Genomic DNA, 12,950 nt, shown 5'->3' with positions numbered 1-12,950 from the left:
CAGCTTACGGGCTGGCCGAGCAGGACAAGCTGTTCTTCAAGTGGAGGCTAACACCGATGAAGGGGTTCAGCCGTAACAGCACTGTGGAACTCCAAGGGGGAGAGAAAAACTGGCAGAGATGTGGGACTTGTATGTGGGCAGGGCAGTGACACTGTTACCTTTAAACCACAAGGGAGCAGAAGATGAGGAGGTCAGCAGCATCACCTGTCCATACAGTAAAGGCCATTAAATAATCCACAAGAAAGCTCATTTGCCTGTATCGAATAAAATGGGAACTCTTCTCTCCAACCCATACACTTTTTACTGTGGAAAACACAGAGCAGCTGTATGCCTGGGTCACTGCTAGTTACCAGTATCTATCTTGGGATAAGAAGCCAATGGGGTTAAGGTGGGAGCAGAGGTTTCAATGCAGAAAGTAAGCCATCATGCAAAATGGCATGTAAGAACAGGACCGACCCACGCAGGCTGATCCCACCGGTCCTGCCAAGGCCAGCACACAGGGAAGGACGGAGCTGGGACAGAGGGGCTCTCGGCCAGTGCTCGTGTGCTGAGCCCTGCTTCCCCATCCGGGCTTTTTCTCCTTCAATAAGCTCAGCCACTCTTGACTAGAAATGAGGCTTCCTGCCTCGATTTTGTTACTTTGTGAGTTGGAACAGTAAAGAAAGGCAGAAAGATGCTTCCCCCCCTCTCCTAACACAGCTACAGAAGGCAAAGCCACGCGGTTCCCCGTAAGAAGGGAGATGACCCTGTTGCAAAGACTCAGTTTTCAAGAGTTTCTGATGAGGAGCAACTGTCCTGATATCTAACGCTGATCTCTGAAATACTGGCACACAAAACACAACGTCCTTGGGAAAGCACCCACCTGTACAAGGAGACAACAAAGCCCTGGCAATTCTGCTAACCCCACAGTGTTAATGGTGCACTAGAAGTGAGAACAAACGATCTGTTTAAATGTGATTTAAGGATAAGGAATCCTTAAAGATTTGTCCATTCTGCTGTAGAAACTGTGCTAGCAACACTGGCAAGAGCTTCCTGGACTCAAGGATGCAAGGAAAAAAAAAAAAAAAAAGCATTAACTACAGAGCAACCCAGGGCTTTATGAGCAGATTTAATGCAATTCTCAGCCATGTCTGCTCAGAAGGCACAATCACGCTTGATCTCCGTTTGCAGTAATTACTCCTGCCTCCAGCACAGTTTCAGCCATAGGATGGATGGTATGGAACTGGCAAGTTTTCTTAATTAAACCTCTGCCACTGTTCACAGCAGTCCACGACCAGGCAGAAGTCCTGCGGAGTCAACAGGCATTTTGGGCAGACTATGGATCATGTTTTCCTGTGGAATATCTTGACCCCAAACTAGATGTAGCCAGCCAGCACAGTGAAGGTGTGACTGCTCAGCCCGACCTTACCTCCTCCTCTGAACGGGTGTCACTTCCAAAGCGTACCTGGTCAGATGCTAGCAGGGACCATCCTCCCATCCTGCCCCAAGGAAAATGTCCACTGGCTACAGCAGGAATTTTGCCTGCATTAAGGACTACGGAGTATTTGTTTTTAGAAAGAGAGGAAGACAGAAAAGAGATCATTAATAGCAGTACTACACACAAAACGGTGCAAGGACCAGAATATTCAGTCAGCAATGAAACACATCCTAAGAAACCTCCCAGGCAGGCGGGCAAGTACCCGCAGAGCCAAACAATATCCCTCCTCTCGTGACTCCGTGGGAGTTTGCCATTGACTTCAGTGAGATCTGACCTAACCACCAGGAAGGATGAACAAGAGGGTCACTCAGGATGAGGGGCTGTTCTTTGGTGCACGTCTCACTGTAGCCTGTAAGACACAAGTTATACGTACTGATCTCCTGGAGTATACCGTTACCCTACACAAGACTAGATTTTTTTCCCCCCAAAGAAAAAAAGATGTCAAAACTGCTTGCACTTTGGAAGATAACCACATCCACATTTATCCCTTTTCTAATCCACTGACTCCCACACTAAAACGTGGTCAGTTCAGGAACAAACTAACAAAGAAAAGTAACCCATGCAGCAAATCTACTTAATTTCTGTTGGTCTTCTTGTCCCAGGTTCCGCTCTATCAGGCCAGATAAACATATTGCAAGTTGCCAGCACAAAACATCTGCCTCTGCAAACCAAAAACGAACCCAAGAATCCTGGGGGCTTGGGACTGGCACGAGGAATCCTGAAAGGGGGAGTTTCATGCACAGAGATCTGCAAAATCCATTATTGCATCAGCAAAACCAAGCCAAAACAAAAAATAAAACCCCCCAAAAACCATCCAAACAAAACATTGTCAACCATTAAAATAATAAAAAACATTATTTTTTTGACATAGCTATAAAAATCAAGTCATTTATAAAACTGCAACAAATGAAGTCTGGTTGTGTATTCTTTTTCCTTTTATTAGACAGGACAGAGAATTTCCTTAAAATGCCATAACAAGTCACAGTGATTTTAGATGGTTTTTTTGAAATGTAATATATTGACGGGAAATACCTTTAACATGGTTTAACTTTCTTTTTTTCTCACTGTATATGTACCCTGGTCCACCAAACCATCTATCTTAAAGTTTCTTGTTTAGAGAGGACACTCTGTCTTCTTCCTCCAAAAATGAATTTTGTCTAATAATCCTGCAAAATAATCAACCTTACAAAAGGCCTTCTTCAAATGTTATATTTATATATATATGTATATACATATATATACACACACATACACACATATATATAAATATAGACTTCTATGATTTTTTTCCCATTCTACGCAATGTCTCAATAAAGAGATCAGCAATTTTTATTCTACAAAGAAGCAACACATAAAAGGGGAAAATTAAAGTCTTAAGAACATCATATCCATATTTCACTGATTACACATAAAAGGAAAAAAAATCACCATGAACAACTGTCTTTGAAGTTTTCTCGGATTAGCAAAATTCAAGTGCAGAGAGGCCCCGTCTCTCACTGCCAGCGGCAGGTTGGTTACTGGGCGGCTGAGGACAGCCCAGCCCGGTGTCCTGCCACTCGGCATTTTCTGCACTTCCCTCCCGTGGAGTCGGACGTGGTTGGAATGTATGGAGTTTAGGAAAGGTTCCCAACAAAGACCTCGCCGTCGGACGATCCCCTCTAGGCCAGCTTCAGTGTGCTCACTGGGAATGATGGCATGGTTACCATAGTCACCGGATTTAGGACCGTTTGCCCAACTAACTGCGGGTGATGGACAACTTGGGTTCCTACAGCAGGCTTGGCCATCACCGCTTGCTGGCCAAGGTTTGTGGTTCCATTCACTTGCTGGTGCGAGATCGTGTGAGCAATATGGCTCACCACGGGCTGGCTGACGGCCACGGGCTGAGGGTAGATGGGCAGCTGCTGGCCGAGGTGGGCCATGTGGTTGATGGTGGCTGGGTGCACAGTGATGTGGCCGATAGGCTGAGCAGCAGTGGTAAGTTGCACAGGGCTGGACGTGGAAGGTGCAATGTGAGCAATGTGCTTGGTCTGTGGACCCTGAATCACGTGGTTGACAGTCTGAATGACCGAAGCGTGGGTAGTGGCGGTGTGGGCAATAACAGTCGATTGCACTGTTGAAGCCGCCACGATGTGAGTCTGTGCAGGGACGATCGCCTGCGGCTGGACCAGTGCTTGCGTCTGGATGGGAGGCTGTGCGTGGGCTGGGGTTTGTTTCTGCTGGATGGACAGGTGCTGAGGCAGAACCGCTGGGTGGTGGGAAGCAGCGTTTGAAGGGACGGCTTTCAGGAGCTCTGGGTGCTGGCGCTGGGTTAGTTTTGGTAATGAGTTCACTGGCCTGTCATCTTCCATGTCTTCATCCATGTTGTCTTCACCCTCTGGAAAAAACGAAAGGAAGAAACTCCCATAAAAAATGACAGCAGAGCACGAACTGGACTAACCAGCCTCCCTAAAAGGCAGCACAGGCATAAGAGACAACAGCAGGAGGAATCACTGAGCTACAGGCAGGCAGCACGGCACGGCACAGCACAGCACACCCCTCTCCTCCCTGCTTGTGGGCCAAGGACCCAGAGCCAGACAGGCAAGACTAGCTCGAAGCCCCGGCCAGAGAGGGTTGCTCACAACAGGCTGAGAGGTCTCGCTTGGGGCTGAGAGATCTTGCTCAGCAGGCAAGGGAAGCAACGTGAGCAGAAGCAGACGGAGAGCGCCTGGGCCGAACTCCGTCTGGGCTGACGAGGGCTCCTTCTGGGAAGAGGAACACGGTTTCCCCTCCTGTCCAGTTGTTCCACTGATTGGTACCACCCCTTCTGCTCCCAGAGCAGGAAGGAAACAGCCATGGAGAAACATGGCAGCAAGTTCCTCGTCTGGTTCTGGAAAACGGACTCTTGTCCAGTCCAGGAACTAATGAAGCAATGCAGGAACGTGCTGACCCTGCGGAGATCAGGAAGACAAGCAGGGCACCTTGCACTGCCTCCTCTAAAGCCAGCCATGCAGCAGAGATTAAAAATCTCAGAAGATACAGAAGCAGCAGGAAAACCAGGGAAGACACTTCCCTTTTGCAGGCTCTGTGGTTAGTAGTAGCTTGAAGCGATCATTTTCAGCAGAGGCCAGCTGGAGAGGTGAACGGCTGGCACTCCTATTGACAAAGCACTCCTACTCTCAACTTCCGTCAGCCTACACTGGGAGTCTGCGAGTATGTTCAAAGGTGATGAGCCTGATACAAGCCTGAAGGAACCAGAAAACTCAGGTTTTCCCTTCCTGGAACCCGCTGTATCGTCTGCCTGAAGTGCCAAGAGCAAATGCTGTCATGATTTGAAGGAACTGCTGCAAATGGGTATGGACTGCTACAGCCTCCTCATCTCTGGAAAGCAAAGCACTGTACATCCATGCACTGCCTATTCTTCCTGCTGCAGGTCACTGGTATGGAGAAAAGCATGCACTCTCCTATCTCGCAAAAACTTCTTACTGGGAACAGCACGTCAGATATTCGTTAATATCATTTCATCTTCACTGTGAATCCTTTTCACACAATGTGAAGGCTCATTAAGTTGTTCAAATGCTCTGGTGATCTTTCCTGTACCAATTCCTTCTTCTCTACGTGGCTGAACACCCTCCCACATCCATGCACAAATACATCAGGATGCTCATATGCCACCCAGTTCTAAAAAGCAGGGATGCATAGTTGTGCAAGAGGAAAACTAAGTTTTGAAAGCAGGCATCTCCATGTAAGGTATCAGCAGATTGACTGTGCAAACATGCACTTTGTATCTACCTCACATTAATGCACGATTTTCAGTTTACTTTACACAAGCGGCAGTGTATTATTACGCCAACATCAACAATTACAAACCACTCGAAAATGTTTTACTTTATTCTGAATGCAAAGAAACCTTGATGGTGCTAAATGAAGATCACCACCACCACTATATAACTGTGTCAGTGACGTACAGCGATGATTACAAGAAGAGAAAAATTATGGGCACCTGATGCTGTCGAGGTAGATGCCTGGTCATCCTCCGGCTGAACTGTCTGTCGAATAATTCTGTCAATCTCCAAGATGTCCATCCACTGGCTCAACTCGTTCTTCAATTCTGCCAGTCGCTGCTGGGTAGCAATCTTCTCTCTTGCCAGCCGCTCCATCTCATGTTCATATTCTTTCTCCTTCCTCTTTAAAGTCTAAAGGCAGAGGGAAGAAAAAAGAAATATAAGGAAAACAAAGACAAGTATAATCTACACTAACCTGGTCGCTCCCATGTTCATAGCTCGGGGGTTTTTTTATTACCAGTTATGCTGGTGTAAAACATGTTCAGATATAGTTAGGCCTTTCAAACTCAGTCAGAAAGGGAAAGGATGAGAGCTGGCCATGAAAACCTAAAAGGTTACTTTGGCCAACTGCTTTCTGCCTTCTGAAGGAAAACTGATGAGACTCCAAAACTGAAACGCTTAACTACGTTAGGTGTGAGTCCCTTCAACTCCAAGGGTAAGTTTAAAGCCTAGAACTCCTCAGGAAAAGCTGTAAGGCTTTCTCTCTGAAAAAAAGTATTTCTGCCACTCTAAAGACAGAAAATGAAATCTTCTTCCTGCATTCTTCCTCTTCCACTCTAACCTTCCCAACAGAACTGAAAAATTAAGAACCAAGAGCGCTGAAATATGACTATGACTCACATGTGTAACATGGAAGCCAGACCCCTCCCAGCACAGCACTTTCCACCCTGATGACTTCCTAAGCTAAACACCGGACACCAATGGTACGTGTGTGCAGACACTGGCAAGAAAGAACCTCTGTAAGGACGCCAACAAACGACCCATGGATGCGGAGCGCTCGTGGACCATGAAGCAGACTGTCCGAGGTCCCACACAGGTATTTGCTGGAGGTGCAGCAACCATAAACCAGGACTCCTCTCTTCTCTTTCAGTCCAAGGGAGCTCCCTGTTGCACTTCAACATCAGTTTAGAGCGACAGGGGTCAGTACTCAGTTCCCAACATCAGCCTCACTTCACCTGCCTTATGAAATATTTGAAGAGGATTAGGGCTTATCACAGACTGGTCAGAGGGTGCCAAGGGAGGGAAATGGATGCAGTTCCCTCTGATTGCCAGGCGAGAGGACATGAGACCATGGTCAGTTAGCCACTCAGAGAGCGGGGCTATGGAGTTTTTACTACATACTTCTATTCCCAAGCATCCCTAAGGAAAGGAAGCATCTACACAGAGAGCAGTGGTCCTGCATGGCAACGGACTGCTGGCCCATGGCTTGAGAAAGGTGGAAAACACCCCACATCCTTGCATGAAGACAGAAACCTTGTGCAGAAAACTCTGCTCTTATGCAGGAAGGTAAAACCACAGACATATTGAAGTATTTCTAAGACAAGGTGCATAGGAAGAGATAGTATCTTTTACTAAACCAACTGACAGTAGTTGGGGAAAAAAGGCAAGCCTTGGGCGCACAAGCCCAAGTAGGTCTACACAAAATCACGGTGCATTTCCGTAACCAGCATATAAATCACGGAGAGAAAGGGAACTTTAACATGGTCAGAAGAAAAAAAAAAACCCACAAGTATTAATTAGCTTCTGAGCAACACACAACACACCAAGAGCTCCTGACCTAGAAGAGATGGCTAAGAGCAGACAATACCCTGCATCACCAGGGAAATCCTGAAGCCAATGCCAAGGAATGGTATATATTCTCCCCTTGTGCTAATACCGACTCAGCACTGGAAATCTGATACGTTCGTCGGCAGGGAAGAGATGCTGCATCAGTCAGCATGGTACACAAAAATGCCAAACACTATCCAGTACTATTAATGGGAAACATAAACCACATAGGTCTGATGGGGATCAATTATTGAGCAGTGCAGCAGAAAAACAATAGCTGATCTTCACAAAAGGTACTGTTTTATGAGATTTTAAGCCAATAGTGCAGCACTGAACAGTAACAGGACAGGGAGCCTGTTCCCCAGCCCAAGTCAGCACTTACTATAGGCATAAAAGAGACAAAATAAGTGAAATCTGCAAAACCATGTATAGCCTGTCTGTTTTCTAAAGTTAAGTTTTGCCATTGGGAATCTAAATCACATACACACTTCTGAAAATACCAGCCATACAGACCTCAACAGAGCCTGCACGGATGCTCTTTTCACTCACTGCTGGCAGGCACTGAATTTAAAAGCAAACCTTACACTTAGCAGAGCGGCAGAGGATCAGCCTCATGATCTTCTGAATACATGCTTTTTATTTCTCTCTCAAGTTCTCCAGGACAACTGCAATCAGAACCTGACCTCATGCGTTTCAATGGCTCTGCTGGTCTTTTATCTCAAAAGTTAGCCAGGAATAACTTCAAAGCCTGTTCAGCCAGGCCTTTAATTTAGCCTAAGCCAACACAATGACTAGGGTAGCTCCTGCCTTCTTACAGAAAAGTAAAATGAAAAAAAAAGGTACCTTTGTCCTGATGTAACAAAAAAAGGAAGCATTTTTAAAATGGCCAAACAATGCGTATTAGCAGAGCACAATCACTCCAGATGTGTAAACAGAGACAACTCCTCTCAACAAGGCTTACGCTTTGCCTCCTGGCACAGCTGGCTTTAACTCAGCTAAAAGCCTCTCGAAATGGACAAGTTTTCAGGCCAAGGGGGCAGTTCTGTCCCTCTCGCTGCTTTTCAAACAGTAAGCAGGCAGCAGATATGCCAACTGCTCAATACCAAGGTTTTATACTGGGAAACCCCAGCAGACCTGTAGCCTACAGCAGCGAGAGGGACAGAACTGGGACAGCAGAATGTCCGCAGCAGGGAAGGTCTTTCGGTGCAGAAGAGCAGGTAAGTGGGGACAGGGACTCCCAGGACCCCGAGCTCTGCACCAGCACCGACTCCTAGCCTGGAGATGGCGTTTAGATCCGTACATGGCTGAAGCCAAAATCCGTATGCTAGTTTTAACGTCTGTTATCCTACTGAGTGCAGCCAAAGCACTTTGCCTGACCCAGAAAACACAGTAATGCTGCGCGTGTGCTTTGATTTCCTTGCAGCTGAAGGGACGTAGGTGGGACACAGAGGGCAAAGCTAAGGCAACAAGGAAGGTGCATGCTCCTGTGCTCAGGCTTAAATGTGCAAGAAGAGAACTCATCTGAATGTCTTCCTCTTTACTCTCTAATTAGCAAAGAAGCAAGTAGGAGAAAGCCTGAGACTAAAACCACTGCATACACACATGAGCCCAGCCCCTCTCTGCAGCATTTCTCTCCAAGCATGTTCTCCATGCGGTTACTCACAGGGCACGATCACAAAAGGACAGAATACAGTAACACAGCTTTCCAGGAAGAATAAGAAAGAAATCTATGCAGCCTCAGCACCCGTGTCGTGCACAGCACAAGCATATTCAAGCACGTTTGCCTTCCTTCCCTGCTGCGAGAGAAGACTCCCAGCACCAGGGGAAAGCACAACTATGAGGTATGGGAGGGCGGCTGGTAATTAGTTACAAACTTTTAATTACTGAAAAGGCAGGCAAACCCTTAGCAAGCACCAGGATGAGTCTCCCAGCGAGCAGGGCCAGGGAGCTCGCTCTCTCGCTCTCCGGGTGCTCCACTCCTCCATCACAGGCTTCGGGACGTGGCACTGCTCCAAGCCCAGCCCCACAGGCTCTGCCTCCCTCCGGGCTGCCGGCAGCCCCAGCCCTCCCCATGATGGAAAACAGCTTGACGGGGTGCCAGCTCCCGGCAGCCACTCTCCCCGACCACACGCTCCTCCCGGGGCTCCTGCAAACAGCCCCCCTGGCCGGCGTGCCTGCCGGCTGGGTGCTCTCCAAGGGAAGCTGCTGGGGAGGCTGGAGGAGCAGATGGGCTGGAGTCTCTGCTGGCACCAGTAATCTTTCAAAAACTATTCTAGGATGCAGTTCAGCGTGGCTCGCTCGGTAAAGACAGATCTCCCGGCTGAGCTGCTACTTGGCCCAATAATGAACTTGGTGTGATTAACCGGAGCCTTCCTCCCTCTCCTGCAGCACTGGCCTTGCAGGGTGCAGCCCCCTCCCAGGCTCTGCAGGGGCTGTGTGCGTGCCCTGCGGGGGCAGGAACCCGACCCCGACCCACCAGCCTCTGCGCAGCAGCCACAGGAACCTGCCGGAGAGGGGACAGGGAGCAGGGACCCTCCTGCCTTTGTACTTCTTCCCACCAGCAGCCAGTATAGAAGAGGGTGCATGCACATCTCCCTGTGTCCCCTCTGACCAGCATCACCAGCAGCCCCTTGGACAGATGGATATCTGGCATCTGCCTGCCGACAGGTTATTTTCTGCAAATCACCCTGCCCACGTCAGGTGCCAGGTTTTCCCATCACTCGGTAGAAAGTCCACAGCAACAGCCAAACCTTAGTCATTCTGACTTTGCTCGCCTACCTACTCCCAAACAGAAAACACCTTCAGAGACATGTGCTGGTCTCCAGTACATTTCTTCTAAAACAGGAATTTCTTACAACAGCGGCAGTATCACAATGGATCCTACGCAACACCAAAAAAAAAAAAAAAAAAAAAAAAAGTCACAGCAGTTTTAAAATAAGAAGCAGCCACACAGACACTCCTTTCACCAAACCCAAACCTTTGGGATCTTCCAACAGAATAGGCACACAAGGCTAGAGCTGAAATGGGCAGAAGGGACCCTGAAACTACATACAACAAAATAACTGATTTAGAATGAAATTTCAGTAAAAGGAACTCATACAAATGCCCGACCACCTGTCTTGCAAGGTCTGAAATTTCATTAAGGCAGAGGTATGCGTGTCTGGACAGCTGCAGGTCAGTAACCGCCATCCGACCCACTTTCCCCGCTGCTGGGAATGGCAATGGAGAGTGTTCTGATAAGGTGCTGGTACTTGGGATGACAGTTAAGCTGCCTGCCAAGATCCTGAAGGATACACATCCCCAGGTTTGACCCAGGCCTGAAGACTCAAACCCTTGTTCCTGAATTCCCTCCCCAGAAGATGCTGTTTTCCTTTGGACTGTCTTGCTGTTTCTCTCAGGACATGGTCCCCGCAGCAGGGGACAGGTCTGGAGTCCCCCAGACTCCGGGAAGTCACTACTTTAAGGCTGGTCGCACCAAAAGGTGAGAAAACCTGAGGAGAGTTCAAACCAAACGGCTTTGCCTGTTGGAGTAGGAAATCAGCTGGCAGGAAAGAGGGCTCACCAAAATGCGCCTTTGCTGTTTCTGGTATTAGCAGATATAACCGAGGCAGCTGGAGTCCCTCCTCCCAAGGTTAAGCTGAATCTGAAACACTATAGTATTAAAAAAACCCAAACCATCCCAACCTCGTTATTGTAATCAACTGATGAAAAATTTCTGCCACACACCAAGCAGCTCAACAAGCACCCAGGCGTCACAGGACCACCAGCAGACTCCTTTCTCATCACAGCAGTCCCTTCACCCAAGGTGACAGGACAAGCACTTGCAGAGACAATACAGGCTTGAGGACAGCTGTGGTCTAGCAGAAGCCCCCAGTTGGCAATCCCTGCGTCCAGGCTTGGAGGTCCCTATTCCAGCGCCGACCTTGCAGCTAGACTTCAAATGTTGTTAAAACCCTCTGCCTGCCTCCCTTCTGTATCTGCTGCAGCTTTGGGCTGGGAGATGCTAGAAGAGATGAAAATCTGTGTGATTTCCAAGTTTATCTGACTTTGAATTATCTGAATGTGAAACAATTACAAAAAAAAAAAAAATCCAGCTGAGTTTCCTCATGATAGGCAGTTAATGTGCTTTACGAGTTTTATGCTTAGCCTAGATTCATGTTATGTCATGGACTTAGTCCCTGGCGAGGATGAGGACCCGTGCGCATCCAGGGAAAGTGCTAAGGGAAAGCCTGCTGCGTGGGCAAGCGCTCCCACTGCCCAGGCTCTCACCGTGCACAGGTCCCTCCCGGCACGCAGCGCAATGCTGCGGTTTGGGAAGCCGACACTGACCTCGCAGAGCCAGTCGGAGCAGACCCAGTGCCCCTTCCTTCTGCTGCACCTAGCCAGCATCGCTGCCACCCCGTGCATCTCTCTTTAACCAGAGAAGGAGCACAGAGACGGGACCACGTCTGCAGCTGCCTGGTGCGAACTCTTCCGCCTAACCTGGTTCATGAAGTACTGATCCTGTTTCTTCATGGGGGAAAAGTTGCTGAAGTTATCTGCCTTTCTGTTTTCCCACTTCCCCAGACAGTGGCGAGGACCGACTGGCGCTGGGAGCTGCAAACCCCTGAAGAAGGCAAGGTGTAGTCATCCGCAGTTTTGGTTCTCTGTTCTGTACAAAGCAGCGGGGCTCTCACAACCCAAAGCCGGTGAGAGTTGACTTGAGCACAACCCACGTGTACCAAAGAAGGCAGCATGACTTCCGCCAGCTCAACAGACGCACACCCCCCTGCCCGAGACTGCTCTTTTCCAATCAACAAACTTCAGCACAGACCCTTCTCCTTATGTTTGTGCAGCGATGATTGTAGGATTTCTTTTTTTAATGTTAAGAAATTGGAAGCGTTGGTTGCCCAGGCAACTTTTACTCTGCAGTGTAAGAAAGCTACAGAAGCTACAACTTCAAAATTGATTTATTTTTCACTTCTATCCACTTAAAAAAATTCCACAAGAGCATCACTTAAAAGAGCCAGTAAACCCTGACCCTAATATGGGGGAAGCTGATCCACCCCAGGAAGAAATCATGGATTTCCTTATTTTCATGTGAATCCATCCATGGCTTTTGACGGTTGGGAAGTTTTGCAAATCAGCTGCTGGCTCTGGTGAAAACGAGGTGATCATTTCACTCCGAACATTTACAGTTCTCGCAGTTTAACTCCTAACCACACGCAAAATAGGGAGCTGAGGCCAAATAAAGTGCACAGTAATTGTTTGCTGCAGGGATCAGTATCCCTGCAAGAACAACTCTGTACGTGAAAGCTGTACTTAAAAGGTGCTTTGACCACGTAGCCACACACTTCAGAGTGTGTGTAATACAAAGTGCAAGAGTGGTCCCGCAGAAAACGTGCCAAGTTTGAAGCTGAGAGCAAGTCCTTTGCTCAGCAATGCCTGCAGAGGACCAAGGGCCCAGGACCCGGCTCTGACCGCAACCCTCTCCAGTGCAGTCGCCATCTGCACTGTGCGCAGCCGCTGCTGCTACCGTATGCAGGTGGAAACGGTGACAAGGAAGCAAGGGCGGTGATGAAGAGTCCCTTCATCTTTAATTTAAACAGCAGTGACCAAATTAAAATCCATACGTGGGTTTGCTTTTGCTCCCTATTGAGTATCTGATTTTCCTCCTTTACATGTAGCTGTCAGCTTCAAAGCAGTCTTTACCCACATGGATTATTAAAGCAAGACCAGCACAAACTGCAGTGACAGCAAACACCCGATGCAATACCAGTTGTAACATTTCACTCCTTTGTGCCCATTCTTCTCACTGTTTCAGAGCTGCTATTTGGTCCTTGTGTGCATCCCACTTGCCATTATTTGGTAAACAAACCAGACACAAACTACTGTTGTCTCTACGC

At 48.1% G+C, this 12,950-nt stretch overlaps 1 protein-coding gene across 2 annotated transcripts in view; it reads right to left on the bottom strand.

Annotated features, from left to right (window-relative positions):
• Nucleotides 1–2,389: 2,389 nt before the first annotated feature.
• The window catches only part of MNT (MAX network transcriptional repressor), a 46,685-nt gene continuing 36,124 nt past the window's right edge, over nt 2,390–12,950 (bottom strand). For both annotated transcript variants that reach the window (XM_052803344.1, XM_052803345.1), the window contains exons 5-6: nt 5,457–5,649; nt 2,390–3,851 (exon numbers count right to left, since the gene is read on the bottom strand). In XM_052803344.1, coding sequence (XP_052659304.1) covers nt 3,136–3,851; nt 5,457–5,649 — 909 coding nt within the window. In that variant the 3' untranslated portion in view covers nt 2,390–3,135. The remainder of the gene's footprint in view (nt 3,852–5,456; nt 5,650–12,950) is intronic.

This window comes from Harpia harpyja, chromosome 12 (genome assembly GCF_026419915.1).
Source record: "Harpia harpyja isolate bHarHar1 chromosome 12, bHarHar1 primary haplotype, whole genome shotgun sequence".
Classification (NCBI taxonomy): domain Eukaryota; kingdom Metazoa; phylum Chordata; class Aves; order Accipitriformes; family Accipitridae; genus Harpia; species Harpia harpyja.
Note: the sequence above shows the minus strand (reverse complement) of the source record. Positions and strands in the feature narration are given on the sequence as shown.